This window comes from Diadema antillarum, unplaced genomic scaffold, assembly GCF_040938485.1.
Source record: "Diadema antillarum isolate AM-2024a unplaced genomic scaffold, OU_Dant_1.0 scf00000069, whole genome shotgun sequence".
Lineage (NCBI taxonomy): Eukaryota > Metazoa > Echinodermata > Echinoidea > Diadematoida > Diadematidae > Diadema > Diadema antillarum.
In genome coordinates this window covers 1852627-1874663 of record NW_027270958.1, presented here as the reverse complement: position 1 = coordinate 1874663, position 22037 = coordinate 1852627, and the positions used below count along the sequence as shown (strand labels likewise).

At 39.5% G+C, this 22037-nt stretch overlaps 1 protein-coding gene across 1 annotated transcript in view; it reads right to left on the bottom strand.

Moving 5' to 3' along the window:
- LOC139716692 (uncharacterized) overlaps positions 1-22037 on the bottom strand; it is a 224194-nt gene that overhangs the window by 83015 nt on the left and 119142 nt on the right. The window contains exon 2 of the mRNA XM_071628221.1: positions 21225-21263. Within this exon, the coding sequence (XP_071484322.1) occupies positions 21225-21263 (39 nt within the window). The remainder of the gene's footprint in view (positions 1-21224; positions 21264-22037) is intronic.

The window sequence follows — 22037 nt, the reverse complement described above, 5'->3', positions numbered from 1 at the left end:
ATTTGAGTGCGAATCCTGTCACGAAATACCACCCTTCCGACAGCGGTAAGTTTCTCAAACGACCTGACATACTTCCCCGTCTTCTCAATGTCTAAGATACTCACATGAACTTTCACGACAGAAGTGCCATGAGAACAGGTATGAGCTGAAATACCGCGGCATCTATTACTGTGGCATTTCCCCAATGAGAACGGCAACAATGAATTCTCGTGGTATCTTTTACCGCGGCAATTCCAATGAGAATGCTCCTAATCACTACCTTATATTCAATGTCCACTTCTTAGTGTAGGATTCTCCTTTTAGACATTATATGATAATGGGTTCTTTTCTTTCGGCATTTTATTCCACTGTGCACACGCCGAGCTCCTTTTCCCTCTTCTCCTAGACAATTTGGACTTACTATAGTCACTTGATAAACAGACTGGCTTTATACCTGTATACACTCAAAATACATATCATGTGTGATAGACAGAGCTTATCTACTAATATCCAATGTTCCAGCAGGCTGTTTTTAATGTGGGTATCTAATACCCCTGTAAATCCTAGGATATATACTCTCTGAGATCACTGGTTGCACTTTCCTGGGACGGGTGGGGGGAAACCAAATGATTGACGTTACCCCACAAGAACCAACTCTGCCAATTTGATATGTGTACACTGTACCGGTGTACTTTGGCCTAGTCATCCACATACATCACTGGGAACTTTCCAGTCTCGCTTGCAAGCAGGATGCACTATTCATAAGGAGACAGTATGGTGATGAGTCTACTGCACAGGAAGTCTTTGTTCACCATCAAGCACGGAACGAAAGAGACTGTTCGAAATCTCGACGTCGCTCGTGTTTCTCCTCCTGGACGCACTGTTTCAGTTTCCTGCATGCATATTCATGGAATGGACTGTGGGTTCAAGTTTGCTACACTCACAAAACACACTCAGTATATGGTATCAAATCATGGGTTCCCAGGACTGAGGGGCAATGCAAAGCTCCTGACAAAGACTGCCTAACAGACAAACAAACTATCACGAAGGGAAATATACAAGATAACATAGTGCATAAGAATAACAGATATTAAAATGAGAATACTTCAGCATTTTTTGTTTCTTCTTGCACAACTCGATAAATCTCATCATATACTTTTTCTATCTTGATCTCATTCTATCTAAGGAATTTAGAATATGTATGAATTTATCATCACATGATCAACTTAAACACTTTGTTCATTATTGTCATTACTTTTCATTTAATTAATTTACTCATTTTGTCTCAGAACTAAGTATGCTGAGATTATTGGTGGTGATACAATTTTTTTTCGTCCAAGCCATCTATTATCAAATACCAATGGTGAAAAAATACCATTTTCAATTCACTTTCTTGGGGGCTATATCCTCCTTCTACCTGGAAATGAACATAAGACTTGCTGAAAACTTCACATCAGGTGTAGACAGCAATGATAACAGGAGAGGATGGGCTATGCTTATTATTCCTCTGTCGTAGCTTAACTGCATTCTAATATTCGAATATAACCCCCTCCCCCAAAAAAACAAAACAAAACAAAACAAACAAACAAACAAACTAAAAGGTACATAATTTGAGACTAAAAAGTGTTGGGCTCATTTTGATATGGACGTATGTATTTCTACAGGTGTCTCAAATATTGCTGTCACCGTTGCATGCTTGATGCTGGTCGTTTTACAGGTACTACATGTATGCCAGCTTGTAAGTGCATGAAACCCTCTATCAAAACAACTGATGAAAAATGATCCCAAATTTCGGGACAGTGCATCACAATTTGAGATTAAGCTCCGTAGCCTCGGTCCTTGGGATTCCCCCATAAAAAAGATGAAAAATCTAATGGTTATTGTTGCATGTTTGCTGATGCTACCAAACAAAACATAAAAGCAAAAAGACATGTTTACGGGGAAAAGGAGAAGGGGATCAGAATGTAGAGAGCCGGGAGTGAGCTCTACCCTATATTGCTACAAATTTGTGATTTGATGTATTTCGCCTTGAATCGTAAATGCCAGCCATTGCCAAGGCTTGCAGAACAAATTGATTTGCCCTACTATACAAATTGAAATTTATCAGAGCTAGTGCCTTGTGGTTGATGAAAATCAAATTTAGGATCCCCCGTACCTCTTTCCTTTTTTTTTTCCCCCATGGCTTTCTGTCTCCTTTTCATTTTTTTCTTTCTCTTCTGGTTTCTCTCCCTTTCTATCTATCTCTTCATATATCTATATATCTCTCTCCATATATTTATATATCTCTCTTTCTCTTCTCTTTTCATTTCCCTCTCTATCTATCTATCTCTCGCCCCCTTCCTCTCTCTCTCATTTTTTTTTCTCTGTCTTCTGCTCCTGACAAATACCTTTATCCAGACCATGGAGACAACAAAGTAAACACATGTTGAACTGGCTGCAAGACATACTTCACTTCCGCTCAGAGGGAGACCTTTCTAAAGATGGAAATAAACCAATATCATGTAGCTTCTCTGAGGCTACTTCTGTTCAGAATGAGAGAGGGGGGGGGGGTGGGAGAGAGAATAGAAGGAAAGGAAGACAAAGTTTCTAAAACCATGTATTGAACCACTGGCAGTATTTCAAGTGGGGCATGCTCATTTTCAAGCCCTCAAATTATCTCTCAATTTAATTTGTAACTGGTATATCTTTTCAAGTGGCAAGATTTATATTACCGCTTGAGTATCTTTCCAAATTGCAGGATTTACACTATAGCCAAAATACTCCTCCTCTGTTAATCATGTAAACATTCTGTTGTTCATTTCTCACACTTCATCATATTTGTAATGCTAAAACATTTTTACAATATCATGGAAAGGGAGCATCAGGTAAAATAACAAAACAATTAGCAGACAAGATTGGACATTGTCAGAAGATTACTGGACGACCTCAGAGGTACAGTGAGCTCATTTCTTTCTTTCTTTCTTTTTCCTGTGATAAAATCCATGCCTAATCCCAAGGTGCAAAGCAGCACACACTAGTATTACAAAAACAATACTGTAGGTATATCTTGCAGTGTTCTAATTATGTGTTAATTTTGGGGGTAAACTGATATTTGTGAAATTATTGCCTAATGGGGCTCTACATCATCTCGGAGAAAAAAAATAACAAACCCTTCTTCTGAAGAGGGAGAATAGTTATTCCTTATTCAGGTCTCGTGGTTGTCAATGGAGAATACAACCACTTGCAAAATTGTCTGACATTACAAATTCTTTTTGTTTCTTATTCTTCATGAAAGTATGATGTAAAGCTTGAAATATTTACAAAAGCCAAACATTTTCATTTTTTCTTCAGTGGCATTTTACCTATACAACAAGATTTTCAACAATTCTGATCAACTCTGGATAGCGAATTTCAATTTCGCAATAAACTGGCATTGCTGCAATAACATATATAACTGAATGGATGTATATATTTCCCACTTTAGGCACTCAATCATACCCTTTAAGCGAGAAACAGTTTATTGCGACACAAAGCCATGCCACGCTCCATGCGAAGGCATGCACTTTCCATCGGCACTCGGCACGAGAAAATTTGCCAGATCACCCGATATTACTTTGCCCCGACGACTTAGGGACGAAATAGGAGCAAGATGTGCCTTAAATGCATCACATATTGGCTTGCTTAAATTACATTCCTTTCTTCACCCTTCAATATCGCTCCTCCCAATGTTTTTGGAAAGCCGGGATCGTGCGCAGGACGCGCCCGGGAATTTAGCCCCAGCGCTGCGATGCATCACTCAGCGGGGGTTTCCCAATATATATGTAAAAGCACTTATTCAAATGGGGTACATTTTCTGCAGTTGCAATCCCCCCACTCAACCTTCTCCAGAGCCGGCATCATAGATATATGAATATGACTGCCTTCCCTCTCGGCATTGTTTTCAAAATATTATTTCCTCCATTTTGTTTTCCACAGTTTGCAAAAAAACCCGAACAACATATTGCAATAGATATAATACAAACATATTGAACAATTGAGCAATATTTGAAATTCCCCACCAGAAAAATGCAATAACAGGCTTGCTTCATCCAAAAAATATTACATCTAGGATCACATCAGTAGTGGGTGGTTTTTCATCCCCGCGTGCTCATCCCTAATATCTTTGCCGTGAAGTGAGAGTTGGCCTTCTGCAAAGAGGAGCTCTGGTTTGATTCAAGGCTGGTAGATGAAAGTGAGCTCTACATCATTCACTCAACAGTCCCACAAAGTAAGGTTGGTGGGGCGCTAATGCACTTTCATATCCATGTAGATATCTCAAATTCTACTAAACCAAAAAATTGCACCAAAATCACAAGATATACTAAATAGCTTGTTTTCAATCACTCACGTAAATTTGATTCAAATCGGCCGTTGCAAAGCATCAATAGGGACTTTTAAGTCATCACCAAAAACAAATTCGCTCTTGGCGAGAGATCGTGGCCATCTACCTGCCCAATTTAGAACTGTAGTTAGCCGTCTGATATTAATGCGAACAGGACTCACCGCGGGAGTTAAAAATGAAGGTGCAATGATTGTGGCGAGTTGAAAGAAGTCGGTTATGGAGTGTGTATGTCTGTCTGTTTTGTGTGTCAGTCTGTCCGGCTGTCTGTCTGTGGTCTTGTGCAATCTAGGAACTGTATTTTTCATCTGACTTCGTTCAACTTTCCATATATCATTTTGTACATTAACTTTTGCTTCCAGTTAGCTGAAAGATTTGTCACACGATATCAGACAGCTAAACTTAGTCTCAGAGTGTGCAGGCAGCATTGGCTGTGATCACTCGTGAAGAGCGAGTTGCTTTGAGCCACTAAATAAAAGTCAACATGAATTTTGACACTTCCAGATGACTGATTTGGTTCAAATTTGAATGAGCGATTGGAAACAAGCCATTTAGTATATCCTTTGATTTTGTTGCAACTCGATGCAGTAGAATTCGAGATAGCTACATGGATACAAAAGTACATCAGTACCGGTTGGTGTGTCACTTCTGTTTTCCTACGATCAATGCATCACAAATTTTTTATTTGAGAAGTAAGAATATTAGATACATTCGTCAGATTGGAATAAAAGATTATTGCTTCAAGTTTACGTGATTGTATGTCTGTTTTCTGGGGGTAAAGTGAAATAGGTTCACTGAACTGCAAACCAGCAACAATTAAATCGTCGTCATGATGAAAAGATACTGCCCATGCTTTGACAAAATGAAAGGATATATTTACCTCCACCAAGGAGGCAAGGAGGTTATGTTTTTGTCGGCGTGAGTTTGTTTGTTTGTTTGTTTGTCTGTCAGCAAAATAAATCAAAAATTGGGTACTGATTTGGATGAAACTTCCAGGAAAAGTTGAAAACGACGCAAGGAACAGATTATTACATTACGGTAGTGATCCAGACCACCATCTGGATGGATGAATTTGTAGATTAAAGAAAAAAAAAAACTGAAGAGTTTTCTTGGCAAATGGGGCCAATAAACGATGGAGTTCAAGCTGCGTGCATTTGAGGTGTGCATATATGCACTGAATGTGCGCTCACTGCGCAGCATGCAGTACAGTAAAGCTGATGGGGTCTGAGACACAATCATTGGGAAATAGGGCAATTTCCAGCATGCGTGTATGGGTGGAAATGAGCTGCTTGATGGAGTTCTGAGCTTTCCGAGTGCATTTCTGGTTTTCATTGTTCACTTTGTTTAAGAAAGGGTTCAGGGGGAGTTGAATCTCTTGTAAAATATCACTGCCCCATCTCAAAACCCACAAAAAGTTGTAGATTACAATTCTCTGTAATGGAACGATACATGTCACTTGGGTTGATTGACTCAATGAATTATTTTTTTTTTTTACTTCGTCTTAACTGGGAGAGTAATCTTTTCTCTACCCACTCTCAAAATCTGGTGGCTCGAAACAAAACCAAAATTGAGATATCAGCACTTTATCTGACCAGAATTTTTTCAGACAGGCACTGTTTCACTGGGAAATAGACTATATTTTCACTGATACTTCTGCACAGCACTCCTGAATGATCCTAATCTTTGAATCCTCTTTTCTCCCTTTTCTATGAAACTGCACTTCGTAACTCTCTCATATTTCAATCTCTTTTAGGAAGGTCCAATTTTGACAAATTATACATCATCTTAAAGCTTACAGCTTATTCTTTTAAACTATGTAGAAAAGTGGAAATCTATTTGGCCTACTTTTTGCGGCTTTCAGGCTGGTTGGTCACAAATGGGTATCTTGATCTTGCAATTCACCCTACATCCACTGTATTCCCTCTTGTACTATCCCCTCCACACAAACGCCCCTGTTGCTGGAAGAAGACCCACTCATCGGGGAACCATCTTAGGGAGTGGACAATGCAGACCTGAAGGGTATGGTCAATATTTATTCACGTTACACGCCTGGCCCGGCCAGATCGGCTTACCAATTATTCTTGCTTGGCCTACCTCTGCCCTCTGGCCCAACAAAGAAGTGGTCCGCCCCCCTTTGACAGGTGAATTTGAATTTCGCAGGAAGTGACATTTTGGTGGTCGGAATACGAATCAGATTTCCTCATCCTACTGGGTTTCCCTCACTCTTTCTTTTTTTTTTTGTGGGGGGGGGGGGGGTCCTTTTGCTCCCATCAAGCATGTGTACCCATACAGAAGCGAATGACTCCGCCGTGGTTGAGCGAGAGGCTGAGGGACGGAGAGTCGGGGAGATCGGCGGCGCGGTCTTCGTGGACCTGCAAATCATCACAAACTACGTGTGCGGAATACATTGGCCCACACAGACGTCAATGGCTTCCACTCGATCTCACTGATCTCTTCATCAAACTCCGCGTCCCTTTTTTTGGCTATTGTTGTTGTAGTAGTTTACATTAGGGATGGTGGTGGTGGTGGTGTGGGGGGGGGGGGGGTGGGGAATGTGGAGCATGGGGAGCAATAGCTGAGATGCATGCATGTCTGAGCCATATTTATACAAGCTTGTGGAACATGACCAATGAAGGGAATCCACAAAAGTCAGCAAACTACTGCACACACACACACACACACACATCTACACGGCATGTACATATATGCTAGAACTTAACCCATTGAGGACTGACTGATTTTGCTACAACACGCATTTCTCATAGACACCTGCCCGAATATACTCGGGACTCATCCTCAATGGGTTAAAGGGATATCATCAAATAAGTCATCAGGAGGGAGGAGGGAGGGGGAGGGTCAGCAAGAAAGAAGGAAAAATGCAGGACGACGCCTTCAATGGAACAGCACACACTGCAAATTCTGATGGTTTCCCTCCTCCCTGTACACGATTATATCTGCACTTGGCAAGATCTGCTCCTCGGCTGACATATTGCATTTGACATTCCCAGCTAGTGATGTGCCTGACTTGAGTAACAGAAATGTGACAGCAGCAACCAAAGATATTCTTTATCTATCTACCTACACCTGTTCATTATCATCAGTCAAAAAATTATGACACCATTAAATGATACTTCAAATGAACAATGCATTTGCTAACCCGTTGAGGACGGACTGATTTTGCTACAACATGCATTTCCCATACACACGTGCCCGAGTATACTCGGTACTCGTCCTCAACGGGTTAAAAATCAAAAGAAACACATTAGAAACAATAATGTATTTGGATGTAAGAGAAAAAGCCAGAAATGGAATGCAGTAAAATGACTGAGAAAAAAAAACCAACAACAAATGATTTGAAGCATCTCTCTCTGCTCTAAATCCACCTTGTTTCATACCACCTGTGGTGTTTTGAAGATACGGATACAGTTGTACATCGCTTTCCCCATTACAGCTTTACTATGATCGCTTTGTATGTACTGATGCACACACACAACAGCAAGTAGTACAGCACATATGCCACCACCGTAACCCATTTGGAGGGTGATTCCAGCTACATGTACCTTTATTAAAACCCCCCTCTTGTGCATCCCCCTCTTGTGCATCCTCCTCTCTCCTGGACCATCCCTTCCTCCCCCCCCCCCCCCATCTCAACCTTTTTTTATCTTCAAACGAGGTAAAGAAAATGTAATTAAGTACCAGTCGGCCATGTCAAAGTCAAGATAATTGGCTCAAGCGTCATTCACTTCGCATCCCGCCGCTGACTTTTCGTTTGCAGGCATGCCGCGGACAGGTTAGAGTGTCTCGCGGCAACACTCGGGCGGCCCGGTGAAGCCCGAGATGGCAGATGATTCGCAGCTGGTTTCACCTTACCTTCACAAAATGACAAACAAAAAGAGCACCATCCGCCCATTTCCTTTTCCATCAGTCCCCATTCTGGTTGTCTGTACCAACAAAATGAATAAGGCTTATGACATCCCTCCACCCTTCCCACATACCAAAAGGTCAAAGGTCAGGTTTTGTTCAATACCTCTTTCTTAAAGGGAGAAGAAAAACAATGGCAGCATACTCACACTATTATAATTAATTACAGCAACATGTTTTAGATGGTGATCAATTTGTCCACTTGTTGCTTTTTATAGTTTTATGACCAGTTCCACCAGTGTTTTTAAAAGGGTAAATATCTGGTACATCGGCAATTATCAGATGACTGCACAGTACCCTTTGGAAATGATAGCCATATATGCAGGCAATCTTGTTCCACTAAGTGTATATTTCTTGAGATTTTTACAAATTGATCTGATGCAGCTTTTAAATTTCACATTGGTTCAAACTGAAATGAAATCACTTCTTGCTGATGAATAAATAAATTGGGTTTTCCACCATTTTAAGGCTCTTGAGTGCTCTGCAGATGTTGCACAAATTCACAAGGAGGATTTTCCCTCAAACTAAATGTTGTATTGGAATTATACTGGTAGGCACAAACAGTGGATCACAATAAATCAATAATAGTTGTAAGATGCTGCCCAGAAGACAATATCAGAAATTTTGCTGCCGTAGAAATATGAGTCATAATTTCTTAGTTCTCTCAGCCCCACTCACACAAAATGCCATTGTCATTTCATACTCAATCAGGTCACCAAATGCAATGAGCCAGTGAAAATGTGTCAAGAGTCATTGGCGTTAGCATGAATTCGTTGGTCGTATTTTACTACTCCTACACAAATAGCTTTATCTTTGAGATGATTTCCCCATTGAGTATGTCTGCATTGCTAATCCAATAAATGGAACTTGCATTCCATGAATACACCTATCTTACTTTGAATTTGCATTCTTTCCCACAACACTGGGAGAGAAAATTATGAACTTACACTTCAGAGCCGCAAGTGCAACAGCAACATGTTTCACTGATCACCACATCAACGAACCATTTGATGATTTGAATTTGGTACTACGAGTGTACGCTGAAAGGATATACAATACCTCGAGGGGTATTTGCGTTACACTCGTCTTAGCAAATGCCTCACTACCGTGTAGTAGAGGTCTGCTACGAATCTGCCCACATTCCCACAATCTGACCCGTTTTCCTTCTCCCCCTCGCAAAATTTCGATCACGTCCGCACGAACATATACGGTGAGCGAGGGGGCTGCTAAATTCTGCATGGTTGCCATGTAATGTGACTACTTAATGCATAAAACAGCAAATTGTTCACCCACATGAACGGAGTGGGGGTGAGGTGGGGTGGGGTGGAGGAGGGTTGGGAAGAGAGGAAATCATGCAGAGAAAAGTCTCCCAAAAGAGGATTCCGCTTCTCCTGCGTCACGATATTCGATACAGACTCCTCGGTGGAAAGAAGCCGATTTAGCCGAAGCACCGGTATCCAATTTTCCAGGTGTCTCGCGCAGTAGTTCAAGAGGCATCTGATAAGCCACACCTACAAGTGAATTAAGCACTGGCCTCCTTTGAGTGCAACTTGTTGAACGCAATTTAAATCTTCTGCAGGCGTGTACTGGCCAAAGGTCTAGCTGGAAAGATCCATTTTTTTCCCCCTCCTTTTTTTTTTTCAATCTTCCTCAGCAAGATTAAAGAGGAGAAACTGAAACCAAAGACAAGCATGCATTCTGTGACCCAGAATTTTTGGCTGAGAGCAATGAGTTCAGGAGTGTGCAGTGGTTGAGGTGAGATTCATGAGTCTCTCTTTCCAAAAGCCTGGATGTCTCAGCCTATTTTTCTCCCCATCTTCACTGTCAAGGGGGGTCAGCTTTGACCCTCTTGTGCTCCTAATCTTTCATTCCAGAAGCCATCCCACAAACACCTGTTTATTATAGTGGAAACATATAGTTCTCATGAGCCTGCACAACTGTTGATTTTTGCTCTAAAATGTACACAAATGAATGAGAAATACATGAAGTTAAAACAATATCAATTGGATAACTACAAAATGTGAAATATTAGCCAAAAAGCTTTGCTGAATGTACTACAATCTCATAGCTTACCCTGTTATGGTTTGTATATGTTTCGTCTGATATTCAATTTCATTGATTACAATTTATCGGGCCTTAGCAGTATCCATTGCAGGTGAGAGTGAATTGCATTCAGCTTTTTTTGTATGCAATTCAATATTACTGCTTTTTTCGATTCAATCATCCTATACTAGCAGCATTCTACACATTCACAGAGAGGGTGCTTTAGATATAAACGTCAGCTAGATTGACTTTTATTATTTCACACTTTTGATCTCACAATACTACAAAACAACTCAATATCTCTGCAAATCCTGTCAGCCAGACACATGTTTTGGTAGAGCTTTCTCATATATTGCAAACAAATTCCAAATGGTTGAGGATGAAGTTTTAGTAGTAGTAGTAATAGTAGTACTAGTACTAGTAGTAGCAATAGTAGTAGTAGTAGAGGTAGTAGTAGTAGTAGTTAGTAGTAGTAGTAATAGAAGAAGTAGTAGCAGTAGTAGTAGTAGTAGAGGTAGTAGTAGTAGTAGTAGTAGTAGTAGTAGTAGTAGTAGTAGTAGTAGCAGTAATAGAAGTAGTAATAGCAGTAGTAGTATGTGATGAAATAGTCATATTAAATGTGTCGCTATTATCATACTGACAGCAGTAGTAGTTGTTGTTGGTGTCATAGTAGAAGTAGTAGTAGTAGTAGCAGCAGCAGCAGCAGCAGTAGTAGTAGTTGTACAAGTTGTAGAAGTGATAGTAGTAGTGGACATAGAAGTAGTGGTAGAAGTAGTGGAGGCAGTAGTAGTACATGAAGAAGTACATGCAGTTGTAGTAAAAGTGTTACTATTACTAGCTTCCAAATATGGTGCCTCCCTCCAGCAAAAGCCAAGGTTTGAGGATGGAAAATGGTAAGGTAACCAATTCAAGAGAGCTCTAAGTGACGATTCAACTAGAGTGTCTTACTGAAAGAGACACACATGGTTTGCTCCTCTTTATAGAGAGTATCAAACCAGACTCCCAAATTTTGATGGCATTACAGAGGCAAGGTGGTTGAGTTCACATCCCAATCAATTTCCAATCGTTCTTCTTGATACCTGTCAGGAAAGTGTCACTCTGCTCAATCAATGACAGGAAGTAATGAATGCAGTAATATCTCATATAAACTAAAGAGCTGAACGTGTTAGAAAGAAAATAGTTGTTAACCCATTGAGGATGAGTCCTGAGTATACTCGGGCAGGTGTCTATGGGAAATGCGTCTTGCAGCAAAATCAGCCCATCCTCAACGGGTTAAATACAATACACAGACAACACGACTCAAGTCAAAAATTATTTGATTGTTTATCTTTCTACCTAGAGGAAAAAATGTGACAATAATCCAAAATTTGTGCTGAAGGTGTAATTTATGCAGTGTGTTGTCTTGTTGAGTATGCTTTTGTTGGAATCCAAATTTGGTGTCATTTCTACTAGATTCCTTTCAGGACTGTTTTGTTGTCTCGACGAAAATGACAAGCAATTCAAAAGGAAGATTTCTATATATATATATGCATTACTGCAAACAATTTGTTCAATGTACACTATGCAGGCCTGAATAGCACCTACAGTTGCATGTGTTTTACAAATCATGCATTGATACATGACAAGTGTATGTCTGAATATTGCTGGCACTTGTCTTTAAAAAAAATCACATCAATAAATCTTTGCCAAACATGCATGTTCATACGTTGAAATTAAAAGTGCTTATAGATTAATCGTCGGTTGAGAGTGATAAGGGCGTTAAGTTGCCACTAAACCCATAGTGTTCGAGACAACTTAGCTCCCTTCTCATTCTCAACAGACGAAGTGATGCATGTTCCAAACCACTTCAAATAGGAATCCTTCTAATGTGTGTGAATGCAGCATCTGATCATGAAATCTACTCCTGATGTAAAAGTATTACTAACCTGCACATGCTGTGCAACCACACACAACCTGTAGCACACCCTGCAGTTTTTCCTCTAATTGAGGTGAGATGCTCACCCCGTACTGACCAGATTCCACGGCAATGAATGGCCCCCGACAATTGAATCATGTGATCGTATTTAATCACCAAATAATCGAGTCAGCGGTTAAAAATTGCATTCGATCGCGGCCTTGAGGCCATTGGGCTATCTCATACATCATCAAATTTGACCTTGAAACGAAACTGTACGGCCTGCTTACCAGCGACGCAATGGTAGGCTGATCTTCCATCACGCCGCGTTTGTAGTATGGATGGAGTAAATTTATTATTGATCAGCACTAGTTTGTACTCTGAGTAGAACTGTACTTTCCATGTCATTGATGCATATTTTATTACACCGGTACTGAAGCGCTGCATTTGCAGTACGTGTATATGATGATTATTGATCAGTGTATCGTTTTTTGTTCGTTTTGTGTGTTTTTTTTTTTTTTAATTCATATATTCAAATTCCTGATACATTATATTACATTGAGAAAAGATGGTGCAATTTAAATTACTGGCTATCAAATATGCTCACTGTTATATCACACTAAAAAAAAACCTGAATGCTAATGATAATATCCCAATTCAGGCTTGATAACAATTCTAGTAATCATTCGTAAAATAACGCCTTTTCCCCACATCATGGGGCTCAAAAGCACTTAGATATTACTATCCCTAATACTGAAATGAAACTACTATAACAGTATTCTCACTCCACCCCTTTAACATAGCACACTTGCTACATCCACAACAACAGTATAAAGTTACCAATTGGTATACATGAAGTTACCTATCAGCATAACTACCTTTTGGTATAGCTACCTATTGGTATTCAAACATGCTGATAGAGAAGCAGTATAAATACACTGTCTTGGACAAGAACCTAAGTTCCAAGATGGGGCATGAACCTGTAACTTTTTCCTTAAAAGGACAGTCTGCATCCACAAGGCCTCAGCACATTGCACACTTGCACGGTTGTGGGCGTGATGTGGTTTCTAATGTGAGAGGTTCTAGATTCGACTCAAGTCCCATTTTGTGCATTCATCACCAGACACAGTGTTTTATGGTAATTCAGTTACATGTAGTTGGCTGTTCATAACCCTACATGTACATCCATGTTCTTGCAAAGCAGGAGATGAGGTTTAAAAAGTTTGGTCTTTCTTTCTATATAATGATGACACAGCATTCTCAGATGCACTGGGAATGTCCCCCCCCCCCCAAAAAAAAAAAGAAAAAAAAGAAAAAACTAGAAATGTCGCGAAGGCGACTGCTATGCCTCCGCCATAATGCATGATTCTCCTAATAGGTCTATAGTACATGTGGACAATGTATAATTACATTTTCACATTATTGGCAAAATATTGAAATTACATGTTTGTCACAAATGTGTTGAATGTGTTCACCTTCCTTTACCTAGGTTAAATTAGATGAATAGGAGAGCATGTATTTGGGGATTCAAGGACATTAACTTGACTTTGACCCATTCATAAGTGTATGAATACTGTAATTTTCAAGGTATGGAGAAAAAGTGTAATTTCTGTATTGAAAAGTACACTGTTACCATTTTCTTTTGGCCTTTGACCCTAAAATTCATAGGATAATCACTATCAGGCAGAACATGCATAAATATGTAGTAAGTTTCAAGATAACTTGAGCCACTTCTGAGATATGGAGGAAAAAGTTAGTTCAGCACTTTCCCTTGATCTTTGACCTTTTGACCTTTGAGGCAACCCCCCCCCCCCAAAAAAAAAAAAAAAAAAGAGAGAGAGAGAAAAAGAACATTTCCAGATAATCTAGGTTATACATGCATACACCAAGTGTTTAAAAAAAAATTGCTGGCATTACATAAATACATGTATGAGGGAAATAGTAAAAATTTGAAGTGTTGCACTTGACCTTTGACCCCTGACCCTATGAACCCTAGATTCTCTAGATAATAACTGCCAGTCAGTACATGTAAATATACTATGTTCCATGAAGATACCTTGAACAATTTCCAAGGTACGGAGAAAAAAGCGAAGTTTCAATAGTTTAACTTGACCTTTTGACCTTTGACCTTTGACCTCATGACCCAAAACTTTCACCAGAGAATCTTAATTGGGTAATACATGTATACACTAAGTTTCAAGAAAATATCTTCGGGCATTGCATAGATATGGATGAAATAGTGAAAATTTACATATTTGACCTTGACCTTTTGACCTTTGACCTTGACCATGTGCACCCAAAAGTTGATAGGCACAACTTCACCCCCTAATACACATACATGCCAAGTTTCATTAGGATACCTTAAAAGGTTTTGATAGTTACCCTGTCCACAAAATTTATTACGGACGGACGGAAGGACGGACAGACGGACGGACGGAAGGACGGACGGACGGACGGACGGACGGACAACCCGAAAACATAATGCCTCCGGCACCACTTCGTGGCGGACGCATAAAAAATCACTATCCAATGAAGAGATGCTGCAACATTTGACAAAGATTGGACCAAAGATGGCTAAAAAACATATCTACAATGACAACAGCAGAAACATGAAAATATAACATAGTAATATAACCAGAGACTCCAACCCCAAGCACCTTCTGATCTGGAGATTCTACCGACTGAAACCCCTAGCAAACAGGAGACTCCGAGTTGATGTGTGCGAAGTGCCAAGTTTCTAGGGCTCTAGATGCTCTCTCGTGCTATCTAAGGCTTATTTTTTCAACATACGATAGAAATAAGTACGAAATCCTTTCCAACGGGAGACAAAGAGCCAGGGTGGGAGAAATTAAATCTCAAGCGGGAGAACGGGAGATTTTGCAAAAATGGGTTTTCGGCGGGAGATCTCCCGTCAAAAACGGGAGAGTTGGAGTCTCTGTATAACACAGAAAGAGACAGGAAAAAAACAAACAAATGAAATATATGATGAAAAAAAAAGTATTATTTGATAAGTCAATAATGCAGCACTTTATTGTGTTTCTATTCTGAGACAGGAGAAATCTCAAAATAACTTTGGGTATTCAAACTGTCAGGTCCTATCAATTTCAGTATTGATTCAAAACCTGGAGGAAAGCATAGGAAGCTTTGTTGAATTTGATTCTGTAAGACCTTCTCATACACATTCATAGCATTTTTGCAATATTTCTAGGTCCTCGAAAACATGTATTCCATACCAGAGCCTCGCCGATGGATGTGTGTCAAAGTTGAGATCATTCTAGGCCTACATGCTTTGAAAAACTTCAAACTATTGTACCTGGCTCAACACTATCTGCATGTGACATTAATATCATACTAAAACACTGATCAATTCAATGCTTATCTACGTCGATGTAGGGCAATTTGTCAATCAGTTTGGGCTTATTCTCTACTTTTGGTCTAAAAAAAAAAGGAATAAAAGTTGATGGATGGATCAAATTGGGCAGGATTAACTATCCTTAATGGCATTTATAGGATGACTTGCACATAGGATTAACTTGTGGCAAAAAAAATGTTTATGTCCCATTAAAAGAATTACAGCCCTGTCATCATTTTCTGTTTTGTTGGTTCTGTTCAGAAACAGCTTAATGTGCTACTGTATGCTGCATGCAAGATAGATGTAAATCATGCAAATCCATCAATAAATAATGCAAGTAGATAACTTCCGCTTTAAAATAGTAAGTGTCTGTTTGTGTATCAGGATGATTCCACCAAATCTCACTCTGGTATCTTTCTCTCTACAATGAAAGGACACCATCAACCTACCTCCGCTCTTGAACTCTATACTAGTATCAGCCCTAATTGATGGTTTGCAGTTGGCACTTGCCGGATACCCGCTCAAAGTAATCCCTGTATGGTAATCTGCATCCATTTTAAAGTCTTAGCGTTACATCTGTGAAGAATTGCAAGGGATTTTATAACCAGAACTGATGTGAACTCTGAAGTGAATTTGAACTGAACATTTATTGCAGAAAATACATTGTTTGAAGGAATGCAAAGCATTTTTTTTTTTGCACACTTTTGTGGATCTTGGCCCTGTTGCATAAATAAGCTGAGAAAAACTCGGGTCAGAGGCAGGTGCCTACCTGAGTTTCATGGTTAGTCAATTTCTCTGGGTAAAAAAACTAAGGTTACGGTATATCGGCTTTCTTTTATTCAAATAAACTTGGACGAGGATAAAATGTGGAAGTGCTAGCGATTTTCTAAGTTTTACGCTCCGCGCGCAGCTAGCGATCACCGCTACGCGCTGTCTGAATGTACAATGTACTGTATACATGACAGTATCACGCTGCATGCTGTTGCTGCCAAACAAACATGTAGTACGAGTAGCGGTATGTCTGCTAGCATAGCGAGCCTGCTACAAGCTTCCCGATAGCCAATCTGGTTCTAATAAGTTTTCGGAAATAAGTTATGAGTTATAGGGATTTATCTGTGATTCTGGTGCAATACGGCATTATGGAAGCTGAGATATCGACATGGATACGAAAGTGCAAACACCCTACACATCTAAAGGCACAGTAAGTACAAGTGTACCTGTATGTAGATCTAACTCAACTGTTACGGCTACATCTAACCCTAGGGCGCTCCTTCACACAGATATAGGCCTACTGTAACGTTAGCTTCGTTCGGGCTGGTCGCAGTTTGTACCGGTACCGAGGTACCTAACGGTTACATCTAGTCTATGTTACACAGCTACTTGCAGTAGGTCTACCTCTAATACTATTGAATCAACCTCTTTGGTGCTACCTTCATTCACGTATCTAGGGGCTAGGGCTCTAAAGTCAGGCCTTCTAGAATTTAGAACTAACGTTAGATTGTACTAGATCTAGATCTATAGTGTCTAGAGCTAATGAGTAGATTCTAACTAGGAAGTAAGAACCTGGATCTAGATCGATTAGGGCCTAGTACATTGATAAAGGTGATAGGGCCTACATACTACAGATAGAACTAATTAGAGAACTAGATCTAACTGTTAGGCCTAGATCTAGTACCGGTAGAGTCTACCAGCTGTTCTACTGCGTTTCCGACTCCTGCACCGAAATCTTCCCAGAAATGAATGAACAAACAGTGTGCAGCAGTTCTCCTAGTCCAATTCATAGCTGAATTGTTTCCAGAATGGCAGCCTTGGTAGCTCTAAGTGGGGCTAACCAGAGAAATTTAGATTTAACCTTTGGTTAGAGAGCTAAGGTTATAACCTGAGTTTCTTGAACATTAACCTGAGAAAAAAACTATGGTTAAGCTTTATGCAATAGAAAAAGTCTGGTTAAAAATTCTTAACCAGAGTTTCTGGATTTAACCATGAAAAAATCTCTGGTTAAGGCTTTATGCAACAGGGTCCTTGTTTGTAGAAGTTGCACGAGCTGTGTACTGACTGCCTGGACATCAAAACACTCAACTCTTCTTGAGGCTAACATTGCTGAACATTGCTCAACAAATGCTTGGCCAGTTCTCTTAGTGGGTGGTTACAAGAAACAGTATTCCCAGTGCATGGGATTACCAAGAAATCTATTTAGGGTAAAAGAGGAAGAAGCTGTAAACAGACAGAAAAACTAGCAGGACAACAGAAACAGACAGAGTGAGAGAGAGAGAAAAGAAGAAGAAGAAGAAGAAGAAGGAGGAGGAGGAGAGAGGGAGAAGTTTTGCACAACACTTGATATGCAGGCATAAATCAAAAGTGAATTCTACAAAAAATAGAATGAACAAGATAAAAAGACAGCCAACATTTTCAGTCTTGTTTTTCATGCTATCCTTGATGCCAAGGTACCACAAATAAAATCTGACAAGCTTATTTTCACATCCCACATATAACTAATAATAGACAGTCTATTATTAAAGACACAGCCAGTGAATATTCATGTAGCAGATTTCATTTCAAGAGTCTCTAATTTTGATGACACAACATTTGCTCCTGCGACAGTTGGTCCGGTCTTATCTTTTCCAAGGACTTAAAGTGAGGGTTAGGGTTGTGATAAGGTTTTAGGTTTAGTTCGATGTGAGGATTAGGATTAGGGTTAGGGTTATGCTTGTGGGTAGAATTTATGGTTGGCTTAGCATTGAGATATTTCATGGGAGCAATTGTCACAGGAGCACAATGTCACGGAACTCTAATTTTAACTCTAACTCTAATATCACAGAAAAAAACAAACAAACATGATTTCATTCTAGCAGTGCTTTCTGAATACAGTTGAACCTCTCGTATCCGGACAAGTCGGGACCGGGGCTCATCCGGATAAGGGATTTGGCCGGATACGGGAGACTCAATGCTTTATACATGTACATATACATACACATGTACTGATGTAGCCCATTGTAGTACCACATGTTAGTAATGTGTATACTGCAACCTTTTCATTGTTACATTTGGGGATGTTTGAGGATGTTAAAATGTCTGAAGGTAAGCAATTTGGAAGGAAATTTGATGTAATGTATGTTAATCATGTTGGAAGCAATATGTAATTCATGTGTGTTTGTGTAGGAGTTCTCAAGGAGTTGGGAATCCCCCTTTCCTCCTATAATTATTGAAAAAAATCACAGCGAGATTGCGTCCGTATAATAGAGAGATCCGGATAAAGGGAGGCAGGATAAGAGAGGTTCAACTGTAGTCCTATAATACAAACATACATTGTATATAATCAAACTACAGGGAAGAAATAATTTCATTCCTACTAGCAATGCTTTCTGAATAGTCCTATAATACAATCATATCTACAGCTAATTATATTTAAAACAAGAAGCATTGAAAATTTTAGTGATGAATGTAAAAAAAAAAATCAATACTATGAAAGTTCCTGAAGACACACAGGTACCAAACAGCAACAGCAGCTCTGTAAAGTTGTTTCACGAGGGTTTATTTATTCATCGTTTTTTTTTTGCGAATTTTGCAAAGCACTGTCGGGCCGCAAATCTAACAACATGCAAAAATATCGCCACCTGATCATGATCATAATAAATTTTTGGAGTAAACGGACAGGCATTGGTGCACTTACAATAGGCTCATTGTCAAATTGTGAATACAATATCTCTCAAAAATGTCTGTGATCTCCTCATTTGCAAAAATATCTGTACACAAAAATAATCAGCTTTTACAGCTCTTATTTTTCTGTAGGTCTGAAAACCAATGTCCATGGCTAAATCCCCACACTGCTAGAAGTTTTTCACTGTGCTGTTTCCTTTGTAACAAGTAGGGTTTATGTGTGTGTGTGTGTGTGTGTGTGTGTGTGTGTGTATGTGTGTGTGTGTGTGTGCATGTGTTTGTGTGTATGTCTTCGTTGTGTGTACTGACTTACATATTATTTGAATGGAATTGAATAAATGCTATCTTTAAAGAAAAAAAAAAGCGTGTGTGGGTGGGTGTGCGTACGTGTGTGACTGTGCGTATTTGTATAGCCACATCAGCAGAGTATTTTCATGTATGCATCTTTGGGGTTAAAAAAGCCGGCATAAGATGGATTGCACAGTTGCTCACATCTGTCAGGTCTGACCTGCTTGAGTGGTCCACAGACTTAGCGAAATTGAAACAGGCGATATAGAATTGCAGTGTTTCTCGCGATTCGCCAACCCCGTATGAGCAGAAGTAGAAGCGACACTCGGTGCAGAGTGACAGTCCAACCGCTCTGACTGAATTTCAGGGCTTTTTTGTTTTGTTTTATTTTTTTCCCCAAGATTACTCTGGTAAACAGCCGGAGGTAAAATTCAACTTGCTTTTTTTTTCTTGTGCTGTTATATTCTGTACTTGTGGACAAAAGCAAAAATTATGATCCAACAGTGTGACTTCATCTCTACACATAGTTTGAGAGGTTCAAGCTTTATATTTCTTTTTGTAGTTTGCATAATATGTAAGAAAGGGTACCCAGCATCTACCATATTTTACATCTACCATACTTTATGGAATACTCCAAATGAATAGTAAGAACTATGATATAAAGATTCTGCACCAAACAAACCACAGACTTGATGTATTCGGGATTTGATACATAAAAACAACTTTTTCTCTGATTTATACAATTCTTAGAAATGACTAAAATGACCTCCAAAACAGATCTCATAGCAAAAGCCCGAAGAAATTTGATCTACAAGATGTCATACAAAGATTGCATTTATAGGATATTGAAGGGCTTGCATGAGAGAAAAAAAAAAGAAGCTATGTATATCACAACAACTACAATGCCATAATGGACAAGTTCTAACCGCACACATCTATACCTTTGATCACAAAGAACAAAAAAAAAACAACAAAACTAATATTTGGAAAAGACACCAAATACAGCTCTTGCCTTACTGAATTTGCATCATGACTCATGAAAACACTTGACTGCAGGGTGACAAGAGTGTAAGTGAGTAGAGATGCATGCTTTCTACCCACTCACTCAAACTTTTTTTTTGTATCCCATGAAGATACACCACCTGCATCTTATAGGCTGTTTTCGCACGGACCAAGAGTTGCACTCTTTGAATCACGATTGTAATGACACATCACTAGAACCATGATTCCAATAACGCATTTTTGATCTTGTGTGTGCATGCAAACAGGAAATTGTGAAGGGTGATTTGAATCGTAATTCCAATCATAATTCAAATGATGGTCCGGATGCATTTTTCAATCATGATTCTCTAGAATTACGGAATGAAACAGTCATGTCTTTTGACTGATCTCCAAATCATGTTTATGGGGTGCAGCTTAGTATTATGGTGATCTTTCCACCACTTTTGCAGAAAAACATGCTCTTCAAATGTTCACACTGCACTCAAAGCATACACTAATTTTAATACCACTTGAGAGTGATTGTTTAGAATTCGGAAAGAAGCCACACCTCCTTTCCTTGCTCTGAAATTCAACATCTCAGAATCCACCAAGTTTTTCTCGGTCATGTGTATGGACAATAATTCTTATCACAACTGTAATCGTAACTGTAATTCAGCACTGCAATCACGTTTCTCGACCCGTATGAAAACGGGCCTTTATAGGAATTCTACAAAAATGGCACATAGTCTCACCTCTGGTAATACTGTCCGAGCAAGGGCGGGATCCAAGGCCTGAAAGACAGAAACAGAGAGAGAGAGAGGGAGATTATAAACCGGAGATGAAAAGAAAGAACAAAAAAAATGAGTGAAAGCACAAACATGATAATTCCACGGAAACTGACGTGGAATGGAATAGTGAGGAGGAAGGAATTCAGCAAACATGACAGTAATGAGAAAGGATCCACTCCATGGCTGGCGACCGAATGTCTGGGTGGCAATCACAACGCCACTCCAGCGGTATGCGGAGCTGAGAAAAGGTGGGCGCTCTCGGGCAACTTGTATGTCCTTTTCTTGGGGTTTGTTTCATTCAACATACATGTTCCATGACAAAAAAGAAAGAAAGACAGAAAAAAAAAGAGCTCTGGCTTTTTCCTCCATTTAACTACTTTCAGTGTCTTCTATTTACTCCTCGTCTTCCTCCTTTTTTTTCGCTCTCTCTCTCTCTCTCCGTGGAATGGTGTGCTTACTCAGTATGATTTTACATCTTTACGCAGTACATGCCGACCTTCATGTTACAGCATATTTCTTTTCTTCCGTTTTCTTCTGTCCAACGAAACTTTACACAACTAAGTTGGAAGGTCAGAGAACTTGAACAAATAAATCTAGACTGGAATGATTTGAAGCAATATTCTAATAGTTTCATTTGTTTTGTTGTTTTTTTGTTTATTGATTTGTTTTTTCTCTTTTGTTTTTGTTTTTCTTTGCTGTTGCTCTCTGTAAGATGGCATGTCATAATTTTGTGAGTCGGGTGCTATTCACAAATTAAACAACATGCAAAAATGTCAA